General features: G+C 37.2%; 1 protein-coding gene across 1 annotated transcript; it reads left to right on the forward strand.

Annotated features, from left to right (window-relative positions):
• Nucleotides 1-18,620: 18,620 nt before the first annotated feature.
• Nucleotides 18,621-23,248, forward strand: LOC110920610 (quinone oxidoreductase PIG3). Its single transcript, XM_022164787.2, has 6 exons — nucleotides 18,621-18,948; nucleotides 20,921-21,100; nucleotides 21,180-21,261; nucleotides 22,368-22,475; nucleotides 22,641-22,799; nucleotides 22,889-23,248. The coding sequence occupies exons 1-6, from the start codon at nucleotides 18,697-18,699 to the stop codon at nucleotides 23,083-23,085; spliced, it is 978 nt and encodes a 325-aa protein (XP_022020479.1). The 5' UTR covers nucleotides 18,621-18,696; the 3' UTR covers nucleotides 23,086-23,248.
• Nucleotides 23,249-23,717: the final 469 nt, after the last annotated feature.

The raw sequence follows: 23,717 nt of genomic DNA on the forward strand, positions 1-23,717 counted from the left end.
AGTTTCACCTTTTAACCCTCGTACCGATAGAAACAAGCTTATGTCAAGATCTATGATCTTAACAACGTCGGGTTAAACGATGATAAGAGCCACCACAACGTAGATCGGGCCTCAACAATCAACATATTCAATTACTACAACTTTTACACATGTTATGAGCTTTTAACCAACAAAATTCAAATTTTAGTAGACTTTAGAGATTCAAAACGCATGCTTCCGACTTTTAACCGTTATAAATCATATTAACCACTTTAGATACGTTCGAGAGTGAGTTTTAAACATTATACCTCTAGCTCGGGGCTAGGGAAGAATCTAGGCGAAAATGCGGTGGATAAAAGCAAAGTAACGAGGTCCTTCTACTTCCGCTTGCTCCAAGCTTCCTAATATGTGACCCGTAAGCCTTGTAGATACTTGGAATGTGAAAGATGGAACTCGAAAATGGATGGGTGGATGGATGGAGGTTCGGCCGTGAGTGGGAGGGCAAGAGAGAGGAGAGAGTTTGGTGATTAAGTGAAGTGTTTAATCTCTAAGGTTAAGGTGGGGTATTTATAGAGAAAATTATGATCATCGTCCAACGGATCTTATGTCTTCAAGATATTAGACATAAATAATATAATAATCAAAAGTGTACTTCTTGGTCTCCTCTAGTTTGGCCGATTTCCAATGGGGGGGGGTATCCAGTTCGTTTTCAATCGTTCAGTTAGTGTTTAGTTTAGTTAAGTAGGTTAACTTTAGGGATTAGCCCCGTTAGTTGCATGATGCATTATATTGCGAGTGTTGGGGTAATCAGGGATCCTAACTGGCTCAGAAAAAGACTAATAATATTTCTGGCAATATTTTTATGTTCCGGGTATAGTCCGGTTGTTCGGTTGGATAGTAATCCGTTAAAGTGCTTAAGTAATCTTTTAAGCGTCGTAAGTAATATTTTTAGCGACACAATTTATTCTGCAAAGTGTCAGGAATATTTCCTCATGTTTTGGCACTTTATTAGTTAGCTAGAAGCTAGTATGTTAATAAAAGTGCTGTGTTTCGTGCTTAGAGTACGTTTTAGGCACATCCAGTCTCTGTATCTTATTCCTAGAGACGCAGTTCAACAACCCTTGTATCCCTACACACACTATGGGTGTAGTAAAATATTTCTGGTTCATTCAGGCCTTTAGAGGCAGTGTTTGCCTGATGCTGGCTATATCAGCATGTTCAATAGCTTATCCGTTCAAATGCTACTGTGCTTTTGTGCATCATGAAAATAATGTAGTGACAGTATGTAAGGTATGATGCAGATATGTACAAGTATCAACAGTCAAGTAGCAGTCTATCCATAAATTCAAGTAAGCACAGTAATTAAGCAGTAAATTATTATTAATTAAGTCGTACGGAAACCTGGTTTAGTGAGGGTTGTCACATCTTTGGCTCTTGCCAATTCATAATAGCTTCGATCTAAGCAGGATCTACTTGGATACCACGCTCACTGACAACATGTCCAAAGAATTGGACTTCATGAAGCCAAAATTCACACTTTGAAAATTTGGCATAAAGCTTTTCTTGATGAAGCAGTTTCAAAATACAACGGAGATGCTTCTCGTGGTCAGCTTGACTCCTTGAGTAGATGAGGATGTCATCGATGAAGACGATGACAAATTTATCCAAATAAGGCTTGCAAACGCGATTCATGAGATCCATGAATGCGGCAGGTGCGTTAGTGAGCCCAAAAGGCATCACTAGAAACTCGTAATGACCATAACGAGTCCTGAACGCAGTCTTGTGTACGTCTTCATCTTTAACCTTCAATTGATGATATTCTGACCTCAAATCAATCTCAGAGAAGTAACTTGCTCCTTGTAGCTGATCGAACAGATCGTCGATCCTAGGCAGAGGATACCTATTCTTGATAGTAACCTTATTAAGCTCACGGTAATCAATGCACAGACGCATCGACCCATCTTTCTTTTTGACAATTGGCGCTCCCCATGGAGACGAACTAGGTCTAATAAAACCTTTGGCTAGCAAATCATCTAGCTGCGTCCTCAATTCCTTCATCTCTGTTGGTGCCAACCTATAAGGTGCTCTCGCCACAGGTGCTGCTCCTGGAATGATGTCGATTCTGAATTCCACTTGCCTATCTGGTGGTAAACCAGGTAGTTCTTCAGGAAAAAGTTCAGGGTACTCAGAAATGACTGGAATATCTTCAACCTTGGGCTTCTGCTCATCAATAGTCACTTGTGCCATGTAAATGACACAACCCTTCTTCAAGCATCTAGATGCCTTGAGCATAGACACTTGCCCAGGTAATCCATACCGGGTATCTCCCTGAATGGTAAGTAACTCACCAGATGGAGTCTTAATTACCACTTGTTTCTTGTTGCAGATGATCTGGGCTTGGTTATGCGATAACCAATCCATGCCCAATACTATATCAAATCCGGCTAACTTCAAAGGAAGCAAGGACAGAGGAAAAGAGTGGTTCCTAAAAGATATAACACATCCATCTAACATGTTGAGGCGGTCTTTAAGGTTCCATCGGCTAACTCCACTTCATATTTCACACTTAAGGTTTTAACAGGTATATTCAGCAACTTACAAAACTTGTTATCTATGAACGACTTATCAGCGCCAGTACTCTAGCATATACATCATTTACGAGGAAGGTACCTGTGATTACGTTGTCGTCCTGAATTGCCTCCTGTACGTTCATTTGAAAGACCCTAGCATTGGTCTTCTTGGCTTCCTCGGGCTTCTTGGCGTATTTAGGGCAGTTAGTCTTAATGTGCCCTTTCTCGTTGCAGCCGTAATAGGTAGCATCTTTAATCCTCTTGCAGTCAATAGTCTTGTGCTCTTTAGACTTGCACAACCCACATGCAGGTGATCCCGATTGAGACTTGGTCTCAAGCCTGCACTTTCCAAAGTGACGTTTTTGGCAAGTTGTGCACTTTGGCTTTTCTTCAGTTTGCTGACTATTCTTTCCAGACCCAAACTTTCTAGAATCAGTGTTTCCCTTATGCTTCTTCTCCCACCCTCGTGAGCTATCCTCCTCACGCTTCCTCTTACTCTCTTCAGAGTTCTTGAGCGATCTTAACCTGACCGCATCCAAGGTGAGGGATAGAGATAGATCAGCAGCTGATCTAAAAGTAGCAGGTCTCGAAGCCTTAACACTGGCTTTGATTTCTGGGGCTAATCCCCCAATGAAGCGAGCAATCCTCTTGGGTTCTGGTGTCACAAGGTAAGGAACCAGTCTAGACATGGTGTTGAAACTAGTGAGGTAAGCTTGACAATCTAAATTTTTCATCACCAGTGATAAGAAATCTGATTCAATCCTTTCCACTTCATGTTGTGGACAATAGTTCTCCTTAATGAGAACAACAAACTGCTCCCATCACATATTGTAAAGTGGGATCTTCCCAGCAGCTTGAATGAGAGACTTCCACCATGCTAGTGCCTCTCCCTTGAACGATTGGGATACATACTTCACTATATCCCTTTCAGCACAACCGCTGATATCAACAACAGTATCCATTTCATCTAACCAGGTCATACAATCTATTGCCCCTTTCTCCCCAGTGAAATCCTGGGGTTTGCAGGAAACAAAGTACTTATAAGTACAAGACTTGGTACGTGGCTCATCATCGAACACTATTCTCTTGCGTGGAACACTGTGTTGGTTTGAGGAATGTTCGACATCCTCTTTCTTAGGTCCATCTTTCTTAGAGGGTGGTTTGCTATGAGCTTCCGAATGGGTTTTAGGAACAGATTTAGAGTGGGGTACCGAAGAGGTTCTACTATGAGTTCTACTATACTCCCTGAATTGCTCCTCTACAGCTTTAGATACAGCTATATCAATCAGGGTACGGAGCTCTCCTCTAGTTATATTAACCCTATCATCATCATGGTTTTCCAGGGAATGACTGTTCACTTCCTCTGACCTCGCCATGTAGCTTTAATTGTTACATAAAAGAAAACAAGGGCAAGGTTTATATAGAAGCTTATACAGTTTCATCGCTTTAAACGATTATTAACTATGGTTTTTAATACACATTTTAGTTAATTATTCAGGATTTTTATCATAACCCTAAATTATATATATATATATATATATATATATATATATATATATATATATATATATATATATATATATATATATATATATATATATATATATATATAATAGCACAAAAGGCCTAGTCACGTAGACAAGTTTAATTTTATAACCCAGGATTCTTACAGAATCGGGATATTTAAGGTTTGAATCAAAGTTCATTACCTTTTCTAGACAGGGAGTTGTAGGCTACCACTGTCTTTAGTCCAGAGGACGTTAATTATAGCCCGTGGGCACTTCATCCTTAAGGGATGATTATATAAATAAGGGAATTTAGAATAACCTATTTAATAATGACTTATGTGATTTTATCGAATCACATTTTGTCAAGCATATTAATATGCTTTCTGATGTTAACAAGGTTTCGAATCTTTTGAATAGGTTGTACCATCTTGGCCATGTCTGTAATGACAATTAGGCTAGGTTTTACCTTTAAGATTCTTCTAATATTAAACGCAGAGCAATCCTAAATTGAGATGTTAACAAGGATCTGAATCTAATTGAGGAACTACCATCTTGGCCCTGTCTTGAGCTAGGTCTTGTCCTTTTTAGATTTTGCCATTTTATCACAATGGTAGATCTTATAATAGGAATGTTATTTTAAATCTAACTATTCCTTTTAAAATTTAAACAAGTGCATGGTTGCCCTAAACGGGACTTCTAACCGAAATGATTTACCCATGCAAGGGCAAATCAGGAAAATAAGAAAGGAAACAAATCAAACAAAACAAATTAGGATTAGTCCTAAGTTCTTGTCTAGACTCAAGAATGTGCAATTGTGTAACTGAGATTAAACACAAAAGGCTAGTGTTTAATTCACTCAGTGTTGGCTCTGATACCAACCTGTCACACCCCTATTTTCCACGTGTCACCGGTGGGCCCGGTGGGGAGTATCGTGACGTGATTGATATCATCATAGTCAAACAACACAACATATAAATGCACAGCGGAAGCAAAAGAGATAGATTTATTTCAACTGAATAAATTGTAATGTTTAAGTATCACAAAACAGTTGAAACAGATCCACAGGCGGATCAAAAAAAAAAAAGAAAACTGTTCAACAGACTTTGACATCTAAAGCTTGCGAGACTTGAGTAATGATGCCTGGAGTAGCCAGCCTATTTTGTTTAGTACCTGCACTTAGCCTTTTTGGAAAATACGTCAGTTTGCACTGGTAAATACAACTTAACTGACTCATTTTGAAAAGAGTTTGAAAATTAATTTGAATGCACTTCGGCAAAAATGTTTTATAACTTGGGACAATTATTCAAAATAATCTTGTATACAGTTTTACTCATTTGTCATCCATTAGGGCCGGTTTGTAAGGCCGGACTTAAGTTAACTGACACGCCACAGGTATAATGCCCACAAGGTCGATTCCTTATAGTGGGATACCAGTTTTTACATAATGCAACTGTCAGGTGTACGCCTACACCCCGTGCTTAGGTCGTGGCCATTTCATGAATGATGCCAAGGATATCCGGGACATGGTTATTTAACCCCCAAGGGCCATACACCAAATAATACATATCAAACAGGTTATGTAAATACATCAATCACAATACGATTTAAATGACTACATACACCCGACCAAGCGGTACTTTTATAGTACTGTATCCCAAGCCCGTATAGGGAAAATAAGTTAAGGGTATTTACCTGAGCAAAGTATAATTCAAATACAGCAAGTGCACGTAGCTTTTACTGGGCTCCTAATCTGGAACGAAGGTTTTAATAACCTATTAGAATCCTAACGGGTCTTTAATTTAGCCTAAGCTTTAGACCGGTTAGTTTTCAAAGGAAGGCACGGTTCAAACGCATGATAAAGCGAAGACCGGCTTAGAATGTGGTTTTGACCCAACAAGCTTGTATACTTGTTTAATATGGGTAACTTAAACACATTCTGAATTTTGAGACAAAAACGATATGGTTTGACCCGTTTCGGCTAATATATGCAAACTAGTTACATACGCCGATCCGAACGCGAAACATGCGTAACGGGTAACCATAAGAGTCATGAACATGTTCCATAAGTTAATATGCCTTAAATATGTTGTGACATCAGTAGGATGTCTTCTATTATGCCCCAAATGATTTTAAACTCGAATTACACCTCGTAAGGGTATTTTGGTCATTTAAAAGGTTACAAAAGGGTTTAAACATGTTTCTGAGTTTCGGATCTGATGTAATCAGTAAAAATACTCAATTTACTAAGTTATATCACTAAGGTATAACTTATAGGTGAAATCTATCCTTCATGACCAAACTATGCATCTTAAGGGCATTTTGATAATTTCACATAAGCCTAAAAGGTCAAAATCGGAAATCTGAGCTTAAGACCTTTGCTTACTGTTAGAATGTAAATATTTACTAAAAATATCAGTAAGCATCAAACCTTATATTTATTAAATGGTTTTAATATATACTATGCGTTAAAAACGCTTAAAAAGGCGATTTGGAGCCATTTCCGGGTTTTTAAAGAAAAGCTGATATTTTTATTATTCCAGAAGGCTCAAAATACTTTATTTATCATATTAGATCAGTAGAAAAAGGTTTGGGGTCAAAAGGATTTGTAAAACTTATTTTATAGCCCAAAAGGGCAAAACCGGCAATTACCGAATCAAGCTTAGAATCTTAAGTTATGCTCAGCCTAAAAATAAATAAAAATCTTCAAAAAGCCCAAAATATTATATTACATCAGTGGGTAATAAGTTTGGTATTAAAAATTGGGTTTAGATAGGCTATATGCGGTTTATTTACTTAAAAGCTTCTTAATTACGCTAATGAGCATAACTCTTAATCTAGACCTCAAACTGATGTCAAATTCTAGGAACAAGTTTATAAATCAGTAGTGAAGGTTTCTATTCTTTCACTTTATCAAAAATCATGTTTTAAGGTCAAAAGAGCATAATAGTCAACCTTTAAGCATTTAACGGAATCATGCATATGAATCGAATAACTAATGAACCAAGTTGTATAATCTCAGAGAGTTATACTTATAGGTAACTTGGTCTTAATAGAGCTCTAAGGCATTCCTAATTCATGCTCAAACGGGTCAGAACTGAAAGTCAAAGCATAAGTCAAACTATGCGACTTTCGGTCCCGAACCGAGCTTAAACTGAAAATTGTCGAGTTGAACATGTTTAGACATGTTCTTATGTTAATTACCAAGTTATATTAATGTCAAAACAGGTTGCATAGCTTCTACATTGCTAATTATGCATTTATTCGAAAATTAGCTTTCTGTTGACTTTTTATAATCAAGTTTGACTCAACAACTGACCTAATTAGAGTGGGAATCAGAGGATGACCTTTTAGAGGTTTAATGCCCACATAATTACTAACTCATAGGTAATTTCATAATGAAATTTGACTGGAGCAATTAAGACTAATGACGAAGTCAAACCTTAATTACGACGGTTTGACTAAACGCTAATAAACTAAACAAAACTGAATTAAAGGAGGTTAAGCATACTTACAATAGTCCTAAGCACAACTAATGATCACTAGGAAGGATGCTTGAGCTCCAGGAACCTCCAAGAAGTGAGTTGTGATGGTTACAAGTGAATGAGCAAATGAAAACCCAAAGTTCATGGCTTTATATAGGTTTCTTGGATCATTAGGATCATGCCAAACAAGTCTAGGAATGTTATGGGATCATTACAAGTGTCCCTAGGCCTTAATATACCAGCAAACAAGCCCATAGAATCAAAAACAACCATTTTAAGTCGGTTACAAGGCTTTAACAGGCAGCTGTCAACATTTTCTGTAACTGGCACTCTGACACGGCCCGTGTAAGGTCATAGGGGACCTTTACGTGGGTCGCCTGGACCTGCAAAACCTGCCAAACAAGTTCCAAAACTTGCATTTTCGGTCCCTGGTCCTTCCAAACTTGATTTTTGGCTCATTTCTTGCACTATAAACCCCCAAACTTGACTTTTAAGGACCCCAAGTCATAAACCAACTTTGTTTAGTCCCCGGTTATTCATACGTTCACCGAAAAGTCTTAAATTTCAATATTGACGCTTTTAACCCCTCGTATACGAATATTGTCATAACTTTCTCATACTTTATCGAAACCTTGTGAAATTTTTATCACACATTCTTGTGAGTATAATTTATCATTACAAAGCTTCGGGTCTGCTAAAAGATCACTCAGAGGTATACTTTAAACATGTTGACACATTTAGCCCCTGTAGTTTGTAATTCCTCACTTTCTTTCACGATTAGCTTCGTATGATCCATGATTTATTCGTTTAAGGGTATTTACATCATGTAGGGTTATTGAAAGACATATTTATTCATCGTTGACATTTTGAATCCTTTTACACACATAGATTCCCCGTTTGTCAACTTTAGTCCCTCTAATTCATTCCTTTACATGTTTTAAGTCCATGACACGTGTCGATATGATATTGGACATGAATTTTCGAGGTGTTACAAATCGGACGGCACTCCGCCCTAGTCGACCTGTTCGTCTTACACTTGGTTATTTTGTCGTTTTTGTCGAGGCGTTCTGATAACGAGTTAAGCAACAGAAACTTTGTCAATACTTGGTTCTCCGGGTCGGACAGGAATCACCTAAATCCGATTAGTGAGCTGTTCGGGACGGTGTTTCACGTTTAATCCAAAATCAGTGAACCTCGCGGATAGAACCCGGATCTCGAGCCACACAACCACTAGAATGAGTAGTAGGTCGGCACAAGCTCCGTTTCTACCAGTTTCGAAGGCATTGAGTGTAAAAGAGTTGAAAGAAAGTTGGAAAACCATCTTTCAATCCCTTTTCTTGGTGAATATGTTTAGATCTATGAAAGATCTTTGTTAGTTTATGTGGAAATCGGTTAGATCTAGGTTGTTCTTGGTGGATTGAGGCCAAAACATGAAGTTCTTCAAGAACACATGATGACGTCATCCTAGAACACCTTGAATCTTGATGATTTCACGGTTAAAAGTTAAGATTCAAAAGACAGAAAGGTGTAGGAGTGCGTGTAGATCAAGGAAGTACAAGATTTAGGCCGAGATCTTTCTGGAATTGAGAGGAACCTGAAGAAAAGTGAGGAGTATGCGCTGGTCGGACGTCACTTGCCAAAAGTGGAAAGAATGAAAGTGACGGGAGGTATTTATAGAGTTCCAAAAGAGGAAAGGGTTGGTCGATCGGCCAGGCAGCTCGATCGGACAGCCTGTCCGATCGGACGGCAGTCCGAGCGGACGGCTGGTCGATCGGCTGGTTGCCTGATCGATCGGTCGCCTGATTCGAGTGTTCGGTGTGACGAGTTTTGCGGTTTCGATTTCGATTGCGATTGAGTTCGATGCGATAGAGTTTCCTAGTCAATTTACTTTTAATCCCAACTATTCATATCTCGCGCTATCTCTTCTCCACCAATTATCATACTATATCTACATACAAGCACCCTTATTTCGTATTCGTTTAGCGTTTGCGATTCGATTGCGATTGAGTTCGATTGCGTTTCGATTGATTACCACACATAACATAAATTAAACATGCACAAGTAACACATAAGGCACACACACACGTATAACAATAACCAAAATGCGAAATTCGAGTTGCGAGTGCGATGATGATTAGATTAGTTTGATTAGCGTTTAGTTGACTTTATCGCATTGTTACTTCCTATTGCTCACAGTCGTAAGGCGATTCTTAGCGATAAATATACATCGATTACTGCGATCCTTAACAATTACTCCACATAATACAACTAACGTAAAACATAAAATAGACTAACTATAAGTCAAAGAAGTTAAAACAGGAATTGGACGAGGAGAGACAGATTGCAATTAGCAATCTTTTCTTCCTTTGACCTCAATCTTGACTTTAACTTTGACTTTCGAAACACGGGGTGTTACACATGTCCATTTCCCATACATTTTGACCGTTTAAAAAAAAATAATTAATTTCCATATTTAATAAATAACGACCACATTTCAAAATTACCCCAAAATCCAATCAAATTTTATATAAATTCAACACTTTTACACCACTTTTCACCCACTACAACCTCATCTCTCACTCAAATTTTTTTAAACCTTCTTCCTTTTTTATAAAACGTTCTTCTACAATGGATCCATTCAACCCGAACAACCGAACCCATTCGAACTTCTCAACCAATAGTTCCCGATGAAGGTGTCGTTGAAGTCGTTCCAGAGACCCAGCCGCAAACAACTAAACGAAAAAAAGGAAAGCAAGTTGCGGTTGATCAAAGCAAACCTTCCAAACCGAAGCCGAAACAATGGACGCAACTCGAGGAGGAAGCCTTAACGAAGGCTTATATAGGCTCGTCCACACATCCAATTAAAGGTACGTAAAATTAACTTGTATTTTTTTTTAAGTATATACTTTGTAGTATTATTTTTTTAATTTTTTGTAATATATATTTTTGTCGAATATAGGTAACAATCAAACGGGTGAGGGGTTTTGGAAATTGGTGTTGACGAAGTTTCTTGAGCTAATGGAACAAGGATCGTATCGAGATCTCGACTCGGTATCTTCGAAGTGGCGAAAGATGACTGGGATCGTTAACCGGTTTTCGGAGGAATATAATAAAATATATACAAGTGGGCGTCGTAGTGGGATGAGCGACGAGGATGTCTTAAAAGCGGCATTGGAAAAATACAAGACTAACTATAAAACCGCGTTCCCACATGTTCGGGCTTGGGATGTTATGCGAAAGGCCCCAAAGTAGGCGCCGGTTCCGAACGAGGTTGAGATGGCAAAGTGTCAAAAAACCTCGGAGACCGGTAGTTTTAGCGCCGGCAGCTCGGACACGAGATGTCACATTAAATTAAACGACGACGCCGAGTTCGATGAAGAAGAGTACGCCGTAAGGGAAGAGGAACGTCCGACGGGCCGGGACAAATCAAAGAGGGAGGCGGCCTCAAAGAAAGAAAAGCAAAAGGTTAGCGATTCGAAGATGGAGGCGTTTATGACGCAATTTAAAACTTACACGGAGGTCACGGCCCAAAAGACGAAGGCGAAGGAACGGGCGGTCGAAGAAAGGGTACACGTGGCGGGAGAAAATGTACGAGTGGCCGATGATAAGGTTCGGCTCAAAGAGTGGGAGATATTGACGATGGATGTTGATAATTATCCCGAACCAAAACGCTCCACTTTAAAGAAAATGCAAGAAGACATCATGAAGAAGCATCAAAGTAGATGATTTTTTTAAGTTTATGTTTTTTTAAGTTTATGTAATGTTTTTTTCATATTAATGAAATTATTTTTTTATTTTATTTGTTAAATGTTAAAAAAAAGTAGATGATTTTTATAAAAAAAAAAGGTAACTAATGGGGTAGGATCATCCTCCATTTCCATTAATTTAGTGTCTTGGACCATCCCCAAAAGAACAATGACGTGACCCCTAAATGACGGATCATTCTCCTTTGAGAATGGTTAGACTGAGGGGAGTGGGGCGACTCCCACCCCCAGATCGCCTGGTATCGCCTGGAACACCGCCCCCGGGGGCGACTTGGGTGGCGACCCCCTCTTGCCCGACTCAACCACGTCGCCCAACTCTCACACTTTCCCACAATGTATCCGTTGCCAACGGATAGTTTGGCCAAGATTTTTTATTTTTATTTTTTTTAAATCCAACCTTTATAAATAATACCCCATATCAAACACATTTTTACCACAATCTTCTCTCAAATCATCAAAATTTATACCAATCTTCTATCAACTCATCAAAATGTATCCCCACAACATCCCTCCTTTCAACCAAAATACACAATCTTCCAATCCACAACCCGATATGGCGGACCCAAACGTTTTAAATAACCCCGCTTTTTACGCCTATTTCAATAATATGCACGTTGCTAGCCCTACACCGCAAGTATACTACAACAATACGCCCATACCGCAACATATGGGGTTCACCACTTGGAACACACAACAACCCGGTGGTTTTCAAAACGTTGGAGGATCGAGACAACAAAATGGTATAAATTTTTTAGATATTTTTTTGTAAAGAATATGTTTTTTTTTTTAACTTTGTTTATGAAGCAAGAAATTCGAGAAAAATATAACCTTTGTTGAAGTAATTTTTTTATTTTGGTTGAAGTAATTTTTTTTTTAGTTGATGTATTTTTTTATTTTGGTTAAAGTAATTTTTTTTTAGTTGATGTATTTTTTTATTTTGGTTGAAGTAATTTTTTTTTTTTTAGTTGATGTATTTTTTTATTTTGGTTGAAGTAAAAAAAGACTTTTATAAAAAATAGGACTTTTTTTTTATATCTTTTACATAAAAAAAGACAAAATAAATCAATCCACGTGTCGCAAGACGCCCCACCTAGCAAGGTTGCCCCACTCCCCCTTTTTAGTCAAAATGCTCTTATGTGACGTGACGCCACGTGTCGCAAGACGCCCACTCAAAAGGTAAGATTGCCCCACTACACTCAGTCTTACCATACCATATAGCCTAATGACACCTTTTACACAGAGTATTGATGGTTCAACTAAGGAAGTATTAGTTATTTAGGAACCACCAACAACTGTTTTATTTATATATAATATTATAATAATAATATAAAATAAAGGAAATGGATTTAATCTTGGCGCAATGATCGGAAAGAGATGGTCAAAATGTTTGTTGCATAACCCCTCCAATTAGGTTTGACTTTAACATGAAATTAGCGGGGGAACCAGTTCCACACTTTTCCACATGTACCATGAATTGGGGTACGAACCAACTGCTAAATTCTTTTTATTAATTTTTTTTAATGGCCAACAAAATCAATTCCGAGTATTCTTGGGGTATTTACTGGACAAAGGAAGTACTCCGAGAGTAACTCAAGTCGTCCACAACTAATTCTGGAGAAAACCTGGTAACCAACCCCCCTAGGCACGACGGTAAATTCCACCAATGCCTCACTATTTTTTTGTACCAAATGGAAATTGAACTTAAGTATTTAAAGAAGAACTCAAGTCCTCCTCTCACTTGAGCTAGAAAGAATTTATGTTTTTACATTTATTGACACATAAAGTGTTTATACGGTTATACCAGTGTATGTAGTTATAAAAATATACTCCCAACTTTTTTAGATAGCTCGTGTTTCAAAACTTGTTAAAAACTAGTAAAAATTCTCGAGTTACGCAGCAGCGTTTCGGTTGGTATCAGTTTGGTATGGCACTAGCACTTGGTGCCCAAAAATAATCGACATGTGTTTTTAATTGACTGAAAACCAAAGAAAAAAATTTACATGAAACAATATCGCTGGGGCGCGTAACTTTTTGTAAGAAAAAAAAAATCTTAAAAAAATTAGTTAAGAAATAATGCTATGTTATAGTTGGAAAAATTTTAGTTAAGAAATAATGCTATGTTAGAGTTGGAAAATCCTATAAAATCGTATATATTTAAATATAAGTTAGCTGTAATAAAAATAACAACTTTTAAAAAATGCTATAAAATTATAGTTCCTGAAAGTTTGTTTTATAAAACGAAAATACACAGCTCAAGTTGAATACGAAAGAAGTCCAAAAAAATCATCCACCTATTGGCTTGGCTCAATTGCCCAAAACGGCCAATCAACCATAAATGTCGATGGGTTTGCTTCACATTTCTTAGGCCCATTACTGTAACACTCGTCCCATTTGTACCGATATTTTAAATATTCTGTTGATTAAGTTTCAGATTTCGTCCTTTTTTATTTACTTTTATTTTTATCTATTTATAACATAGAATTTACTAGTTTGGGTTAACTGACAACCCAGATAAGCCAAGATAACGGTTTATTACATATATTAGAGTCCGAAAACAATAAAGTTTTAGTCTCGAAAGCTTTGTCACGCATGCTAGTACTTTAACCTCCCCGAATAGTTATTCCCAAGGAGATGGCGGTTTAAGAGTGTTCGGTTCTTCACGTGCTTAACCGTCCGTTTGGTGCCCGCCTTTATGTGAGCCTATCGTAAACACCAAAAACAATTAGTGCTTAAATTAAACGAGCGAAACTATCGAAAACAACAAACAAAACACTTTTCACTAGTTCAGGTGCTCGCGCACGTCGCGGATGAGCACATCAGTTCCCTCGTGTGTCGCGGGGGAGCTGATTTTGACTTTTTGTTGATTGTGCTCCTCCGCACGTCGCGGAGGAGCAAGGTCTCTCCCCCGCGCTGTGCGGGGAGCCAGTTTCTCCATAAACTTTTAGGAACTGACAGTTTTTCACCCTTAGTCGATTTTCACAATTTTTCACCCAACTTCATGTTTACCATTTTTAGGACTTTCTCCCACATTTAAAGGTTCCAATCCTTACCCCGAACCTGGATCCTTTAGTTTTTTAATTCATTCTTTTGGTTGGAGTTTATTGCCTAACCGACCCGTTAAGAGGCATTATGCATTCTAGTTCATGCCTCCTGTTTTCTTATCAAGGTTTTCATCATTTCTTCAACCACAACCTCAATTATGGTGGATTACTCTAGGCAAAATCTTAACATTACAATATTTTCTTCTGGTATGGCGCTTTACCCAAACGAGTCGGTATGAGACTTTAAGCCATTTAGCTCAAGCTTTCCATATTTAGTTACAAGAAGGATCAACTCTATCATAGGACTCATTATCAAATCTACACTTGGAGGTAGTTTACCAAAACCCATTATCCGAGAGCACTTTAATAAATTTTAAGGCTTTTTGTTAAACTGGGGGATTTGCAAGTTTAAATGAAACCTAGTAGACACTTTTAACTCGTTACCCTGTTAAGATTAATTATGTCCTTAAGGACATAGAGATTTCCAATTGCCTTGTATTTTAAAACTCATTTAGCTATAATGATGCTCATCACAAACATATTCTTGGCTTTAAGGGCCACTTTACCCAATTACTAGTGTAACCACACTTGAGGTGGACTATTATCCAATTCTAACTCAACCATCTTTAGTCGGACCATAAGCCCTTACCGAAAGTATGACCCATTGCAAATACACGGCAGGGTCAAAGCAATAACCCGTTACCAATACCTTGCAATTCCATTTGTTAATTCGTGTTAGTGCATGCCCTTGCCATTATGCTTACCTGTAGGTATAAAACTCAACTAGACAAGCATGAAATACTTAGTTCAAATGGTGATAACTTCACCACTTGACCCGTGTGTCCCGTTATCCATTTGACCCATTCTTGGTTTACCCTTTAGGCGTCTCAACCTAACAATTTATTGTTTATCACTAAAATGTGATTCAACATCATTTTTACACATTTGACCCGTTATGATTTACGCCATAGGATCTCGTCTTAACAGGTTATTAATTGTCACCAAAAGGTGATTCAACACCATTTTTACCCATTTGACCTGTTATGGTTTATATCATAGGGTCTCATCTTAACAAATTACTATTTGTCACCAAAAGGTGATCCAACACCATTTTTACCTATTTGACCCGTTATGGTTTGCACCATAGGATCTCATCTTAACAAATTTCTATTGGTCATCAAAAGGTGATTCAATATCATTTTTATCCATTTGACCCGTTATGGTTTACACCATAGGGTCTTATTTCTACAATTCTTTGTTTAATCACCAATATTGCTTTAACATAGTTTTACCCATTTTGATCCGTTTCATAGTTTTCATCATGGGGTCTCATCTTAACAAATCCTCGTTTACCACCAAAATTAGTTTGTCCTAATTTTACTCTTTTTAACCCGTTTCATGGTTTACACCATGCGGTCTCGTCCTAAAATTTTAACCGGCTAGCCGCATCCGGTTGTTTGATAACCCTTGTTATTAGCCAAGAATACTTTCTAGCACATAAGTAGTGGTTCTATTCTAGGAGGTGTAAGCTTTACTTACCTTGTGTCCGTTCTATCACACCCTGCTCGTAGCGGAAGCGCGAGGTGCAACCATGAAAGGTTTTCATAGAATTCAATGTGTAAACGTCTACATGATTTAAAATAACTAACGATGCCAAATATATATAAATCACTTCAAATGAAGACACCAACCAAAGTGTCGCGCTTTGACCAAAGCGCAGCGTTTCAGGGTGATACTCTGCGCTTAGGCCTAAGCTGAGCGTATAGGTTTATTTTTTTTAAATATGTTTTTAACTGTAATTAATTCTCAAGACAAATACTAACGGGTGTGAGTATGTCAACTAAGGTCCATATTATTGTACATATATAACTAACTAGTTAATATATATCTTTTGTTGGTCGACTAAACAGAATTACGTATAAACACATTAGTAATAACATGTCCATATATACATATAATGACATTTGTTTATACGATATTTGATTCATCACTGTTTTCTTCGGTTAAAAATGTCACTTCTCAATGACCATCTTTGAACTCATGTTCGTTTTAAAAAAATAGATTAGACAATTTAATCCTTATGAACTATGTTGTGTATCATCGTCACAAATTTTAACTCTATCGTACGGTCAATTAAGGCGTATATAGTCTATCATTGCCTAATGTGATCTATTAAGGCCCAATATGATCTACCAGTCTACTGTAGTCAATTAAGCTCCATTATGGTCTATTAAGACATATATGGTCTACCATTGCCTAATGTGATCCATTAAAGTCCAATATGGTCCATTAATACGTATATGGTCTACCAATGCCCACTGTAGTCAATTAAGGCCCAATATGGTAAATTAAGGCGTTTATGATCTACCATTGCCCAATGTGATTCATTAAGACATATATGGTCTATCATTGCCTAATGTGATCTATTAAGGCCCAATGTGGTCCATTAAGACGTATATGGTCTACCAATACCCATTATGGTCCTTTAAGGACTTATATAGTCCATTAATACATATATGGTCTATCAATGTCCATTGTGGTCCTTTAAGAACTAATATGGTCCATAAAATCCGGATCAATTCGATAGGTACGAGGTCAATGTAAATCCAGATGTTCATTATATAGATTAAAACTGCCAAATTTTTAATCTAATAAAATCTATTGTTATTTAAATTTGTTGTTTTGTTTATTATTCTTAAACATATAACAATCTAATATAATATGAGAATTGATTACAATTAAAAAGATATGTAAAAAAATTAAACCAATATATTGAGCTTAGGCCTAAACGCTGAGTATTACCCTAAAACGCTGCACTTTGGTTGATGACGTGGGTGGTGAAAAAGTGGCATGTGGTGGTGGAAATGGTATGGGTGGTGATGGTGGTGGGGTGGCGATGATAGATGGTTATGACGGGGTAGGTGGTTAGAGGTGGTGGTAGTCGATGAAAATGACAAAATATGCCAAAAGTCACGGACTAAAATTGCAGAAAACAAAACTATTTAGACTAAAATGACAAGAAAAAAACTATTTAGACTAGCGACTAAAATACAAAAGGGATTTTTACATATTTCCCCCTCCTAAGAAGCTTTATTACATATTTCCCCAACCCATAAATTTAATTACATATATCCCCTTCCTAAAGAAACCTTATTACATATTTCCCCAATCTCTAAATTTTTATTACATATTTCCCCAATCTCTGAATTTAATTACATATTTCACCTTCCTAAACCCCATATATTACATATTTATCCAATTCATTAAAAATACTCTTATAGAATTACAATTTTACCCTTAATGAGTTTATTAAATAATAATTACAATATATTTTCTAGCTTCGAGGGAAATATGTAAAAATCGCTTATTATTATTTCAAAGTTTGAACAGAATATATAAAAGAAGCCATCTTTGAAGAAAATATCAAAGATGGATACTTTGATAACAGATCTATAAACAAGCCTTCTAGATTGGTACGTCATGAGTTCTCTATGTGAGAGAAAAGAATTACTCTTTCAAAACATCTCTAATCATAATCAGAGAGGTGTGGTTGTCCACCATTTTCAGATGAAGATACTTATGAAGAGAAGGCTTGGAGAATGACTGTCACGGACTTGCCAAACGACATATATCTCACTGTAAAGCTAAGTACATCTCAGAGTTAAATGAAATTGTTGAGTTAACGGATAAGGAGTTTAAGCTTAAAGAAAAGCAGGAACTTAAATTAATCGTTGAACTGATCTGATAAAAACTCAATTGAAAACCGGAGAGGAATTGACCAACAAATATCTTGTTGACAAATGCTCCAAATCCTCTGATGATGTCAAATAACCAAGTTCAAACTCCAAAGTCGAATTCTAATGATGTCATATAACCAAGTTCAAACTCCAAAGTCGAATGTAAAACATCGTATGCTTATTCTTTCAGTTTTTTTATGTTTATTGCAAATGAATTAGCGGTGATGCAGGAAGTAGGAAATATATTGTAGTTATTTATTTAATAAACTCATTAGGGGTAAAATAGTAATTCTATAAAAGTATTTTTAATTAAATGGATAAATATGTAATATATGGGGTTTAGGAAGGTGAAATATGTAATTAAATTCAAAGATTGGGGAAATATGTAATAAAAATTTAGAGATTGGGGAAATATGTAATAAGGCTTCTTTAGGAAGGGGATATATGTAATTAAATTTATGGGTTGGGGAAATATGTAATAAAGCTTCTTAGGAGGGGGAAATATGTAAAAATCCCAATACAAAATTCTACCAACTTCCGAGTAGAATCGGTTGATTTTATGTGAAATATATATATGTGGCCTCCCAAATAATCCAAGTAGAATCGGCGGCGACGATGAAAGCTGTAGTAATCACAACTCCGGGAGGTCCAGAAGTTCTAAAACTGCAAGAAGTAGAAGATCCAGAGGTGAAAGACGACGACGTATTGATAAAAGTGGAAGCCACAGCTTTGAACAGAGCCGATACACTTCAACGGCAAGGGAAGTACCCACCCCCAAAAGGGGAGAGTGAGTATCCCGGTCTGGAATGTTCTGGAACCATCCTATCCCTCGGTAAAAACGTTTCCCGTTGGAAAGTTGGTGATCAGGTCAGTCAGTTAGTTAGTTAGGTCTCCAATTTCAATATCTTCAATCAATTACGGATTTAGGGGTACTACAACTTTGATATAAAATCACATAAGATAGAAGAACAGAATTCAATTAAATATATATGGAATTTGGAGTTTAAGTTGACTTTTAGGGCTTCATTTTTTAGATTGTTCGTAGATGATACTAGGGATGGATGGACTTTTTTCCCCAAATACCCATCCTCGTACCCGTACCCGTACCTGTACCCTTACCGATTTTAGGTATTTAGTACATGTATCTATGGGTACCAGTTTTATTGATTTTGGTATTCGGTACATTCGTATTGGTACAGGTAAAAACGGCTACTGGTACCGAATTTTATGTAGACCTTTAGAAGTTTTTTGTATTATGTTTTAAGTTTTATTGCGTATTCTGGTATTTATAGTACTCGTATTGATTTTACCTGATTGGTACCCGTATCGTATTGGTACTCGTATCAATTTTACCTATTTGGTACTCATGTCAATTTTACCTATTTAGTACTCGTACAAGTGCTCAAAAACTAAATAAAAACAAAATGGTACCAAAGCGGGTACCGTACCGAATATATCCGTACCCTACCTATATATTTGGTACGGTATTTGGTACCAAGTTTTGTTCAAATTCGGTACCGGTACGGGTACTGTACCAATCCCATCCCTAGATGATACCATAGAGAAAAAAATTTAAAATGTTTTATGATTAGAAAATTAGTACTATTCTCCAAATAAAATAAACTATTAAATCTAATAGCAAAAGTTCTAAAATATTAGTTTTCGTAAGATAAAAGTAGAAATCTAGTTGTAATCTTGCCGGGTTTTAGAGAATTTAGCTCCGGAATCTAGAATTAAAGCCCAATTGCCTTGACCGTGGTTTAAAAAAAAACAGTTTGCCGCCCCTCAAGGGGGTTTTGATGTTTCTTATGTTTTTTGATTTTTTGTGTCAATTTCAAACATTCATGTCTTTTTTATGTGTGTTTTTGATATGATGAAATCAGTTTGTATTTTATTTTTTGAAAGATATATAATTTTTCCGCCTCGTTCGCCTCAAGGTGTAAGCCTTGTGTGGCGAAGGGAAAACGCCTCGAGGCATGATTCCGTACTTTAAAACCTTGGCCTTGACTTAAGGCGCAATTGCCAAGTCTCGCCTAGAAAATGGGCCTAGAGGTAAGAAGCGATGGTTTTTAACAACTATGGCAAAGACTTATGAAATCACATAAGTAATTTTGTTGAAAATTTAATCAAATTTGACGTGATGTATGGAATTTTGGAGTTTAAATTGACTGTTAGGGCTTGAATTTTGTAGATTTTAATTGTGAAATCACATAAGATGAAGAGTAAAATTGTGGAGAATTTAATTAAACTAGTCTTAAGTCCCCCACGCTGCGGGGCAGCAGGAGGCGTAAAACCGTGTTATCAGCGTTGCGGGGCTGGGGGGCGTAAATTCGTACTAAGTAGCAACCGTACGATGACCAAAACTGGGAAAAGGCGTAAAACCAAAACACAAATTTTTAACAGCAAGTGACTCACGTGACGTAAAAAGGAGACAAAGTTGATTTATACTGACATGTCTTAGAAAGTCGAGGGGGTCCCGAGGAGGGACCTAATTTTAAATATTGTAGATAGAACAGTAAACGTGCGGAGAATTCAATCAAGCCCAATTTAATTTCCTATAAAGAATTTTGGCGACTGTTATGGCTTGAATCTTGAGATTGTTGTAAGTTATACGTATACGTGTGAAATCACATAAGATGAACAGTAAATGTGCGGAGAATTCAACATAAATGTGCTGAAAGTATGTGTACATGTTATAGCACAAAAATTTATCAATATTTAATCAAACCAGAGTTTTAGTAGAAAATTGTTTGGATGGCTAGCTGTTCATATCATTAGATAATCTGTCAAGTTTCTTCTTGTTCTTCATGTCGAGTAAGGCGGGAATATTGAACTTTAGGTATGTGCTCTTATAAGTGGTGGAGGATATGCTGAAAAGGTAGCTGTACCTGCTGGTCAAGTCCTTCCTATCCCGCCTGGCGTTTCTTTGAAAGATGCTGCCAGCTTCCCTGAGGTCGCGTGCACCGTTTGGTCAACTGTCTTCATGACAAGCAAGCTATCTTCCGGAGAAACATTTCTGGTAACGTCTACTTTCTCTTCTATTTAAAAAAAAAAAAAAGGTTCCAAGCATATTTACTGAGAGGTAGTAAGATTTTCAGATACATGGTGGTTCTAGTGGCATTGGTACATTTGCAATTCAAATTGCCAAATACTTCGGCGTTAAAGTGTTTGTCACAGCAGGTAAGCTCCGTTTTTCTTATATGTGCAATCAATGTTGTTAATAGCGATCATAGCGCTTGCTATAGCGTTTAGCGTATGCTGCGTGGCGATGTGTCAATAGGTCGCCATCTGATTTTGGTGCCTCCATGGTGTGAAAGTAGCGGGATTATAGGATTTTTGTTTTTTTTAATATAAACTAGTAACTTCACCCCGCGCGTTGCGCCGGGAGTCGGGTTGGTTTGTCACGTTAGTAAGATAAAAACACTAAAAGACGAAATACTAGAAGGAATAAAAGTAGATAGACTAAGGTAGAGGGACTAAAGATGTATATTAGAAAAGTTAAAGTAGAAGGACTAAACATGTATATTAGAAAAAGTTGAGGGTGTAAACGGAACAAGACAAAAGAATTTAAAAGAAAAAAAATAGGCCGCCATGTGGAGGCGTGTTATTGGGTAGAATGAATAGTGAGAGACAAGGTGTTGGTTTTTAATATATATATATAGTGTGAGGTTCATTGGGGAACACTAAAAAAGTGGGGAACAGTGGGGAACCAACTCAAACGAACTCCGATTGGACTCATTCCAGCGGCGTTGGAACCGTATCGTCGAACCCTAACTAGGATCTCTTAACCCTAAACCCTAAATCATAACCCCTAAACCCTAAATATATTAGGGTTTGACTTTTAGGGTTTAGCATTAGGGTTTAGCTTTAGGGTTTAGGGTTTAGCTTTAGGATTTAGGGCTTAGCTTTAGGGTTTAGCTTTTAGGGTTTATAGTTTAGATTTTACGGTTTAGCTTAGGTTTTAGCCTTATTTATATATAATATATAATATATAATATCGATAATATATGCCTATAAAATAGCAGGATTTTCGTTTTTTAAAGATACCTATGAAAACAACGTAATTTGATAAAATACCCATCTAAAATATTCTAAAACTGTCTTCTAGTGTATCGCTAAACATAAAATAGCGCCCGCTGTTTCATCGCTATCGCCACGTAGCGTATAGGTAGCTTGTCGCTATCGTCCGCTATTCGCTATTAACAACTATGTGAGCAATGTTAATCATACATTCAGCTAACCATGATTATCTGCAATCATACAACATCATTTGTTTATTTTTTTAGGGAGCGAGGAAAAATTAAAAGCCTGTAAGGATCTTGGAGCCGATGTTGGGATCAACTACAAAACGGAAGATTTTGTTGCACGTATAAAGGAGGAAACAGGCGGGAAAGGTGATTATTATTTGCCTCAAAAGTTGACTTTTCAAACCATTGTACTTTATACTTCACAATTTTTTTTTTCATTTTTACAAGAACATTAGCTAGTTTACAAATGAACCAACTATAGTTACTGAATTTAATTCGTTGACGTCTAACCTTGGATGAACCAAACAACAGGGGTTGATGTTATACTGGATAATGTTGGTGGGCCCTACTTCCAGAAAAACCTGGAGAGCTTAGGTATCGGTGGCAGGCTTTTCATCATTGGTTTTATGGGTGGAGTGAAAGCCGAAGCAAATATATCATTGTTACTGGCAAAACGGCTCACTGTGCAAGGTATATACATACGTCTTTCTAGTTACAACTGGCTGTGAGTAGTAAGTAGTTGATAGTTAGCATTGACAATGTGGATTTGGTTGTTGCAGCTGCGGGCTTGAGAAGCCGAAGTATAGAAAAGAAAGCGGAAATAGTGAGTGATGTGGAGAAGAATGTTTGGCCGGCAATCGCACAAGGGAAGGTGAAACCTGTTGTTTACAAGTACTTCCCGTTATCTGAAGCCGGAGAGGCTCACAAGCTTATGGAAACCAGTACACATATTGGCAAAGTACTGTTACTTGCATGAAGCTTGTGTCCATGCTTAAATGTTATCACAACTCTTTTTTTTTTTTTTTTTTTTTATTTCTTGTGTTTGCACTTCAATAATAAATAGCCTGTGTGTGAAATGATAAAATTGGTTGATTTGGGTCATATCAAACTGGCTCACTCCTATAAAATCAGCTAACTTAGAATGTGTTCAAAAGGGCTAACACCACTCATCGTCAATGTCTATCGCCGCATACACGACCACCATCACCACCTACGTCGCTTCCACCACCATGACTGCCACGATTGATACCGACACTACCGCGCCTGTAGCATGTTTCAGCCCTGGTGTAACACCTTGTCTGCTTAGGATGACTTGTGCAGTGACGGAGGTATAGTATAAAAAGGGGTATCACGGGCTACGGCTCTAACCCCGTATATCCCCCTCCTAAGATGAGTTATTACATATTTACCCAATCCTTAAAATTTATTACATATTTCTCCTTTATACATGAAATTACCCATTTACCCTCTTTCTAAAATGTTCTTCTTTCCCACTTACCCTTTTCTAAAATGTTTTTCTTTCCCACTAAATCCCTTCTCTTTTAGATCTTTCATCACCTCAGTTTCAATACCGACTTCAAACCCATCCATAAATCCTCTCTTTCAGAT

Source organism: Helianthus annuus, chromosome 17, assembly GCF_002127325.2.
Source record: "Helianthus annuus cultivar XRQ/B chromosome 17, HanXRQr2.0-SUNRISE, whole genome shotgun sequence".
NCBI classification, from domain to species: Eukaryota; Viridiplantae; Streptophyta; class Magnoliopsida; order Asterales; family Asteraceae; genus Helianthus; species Helianthus annuus.

Excerpts from the sequence above, each read along its gene's own strand:
- LOC110920610 (XM_022164787.2), top strand. The coding sequence starts at position 18,697 with ATGAAAGCTGTAGTAATCACAACTCCGGGAGGTCCAGAAGTTCTAAAA. Across the intron at positions 21,101-21,179 it reads CTTCCGGAGAAACATTTCTG|ATACATGGTGGTTCTAGTGG; the intron begins GTAACGTCTACT and ends TAAGATTTTCAG. Across the intron at positions 22,476-22,640 it reads GGAGGAAACAGGCGGGAAAG|GGGTTGATGTTATACTGGAT; the intron begins GTGATTATTATT and ends ACCAAACAACAG.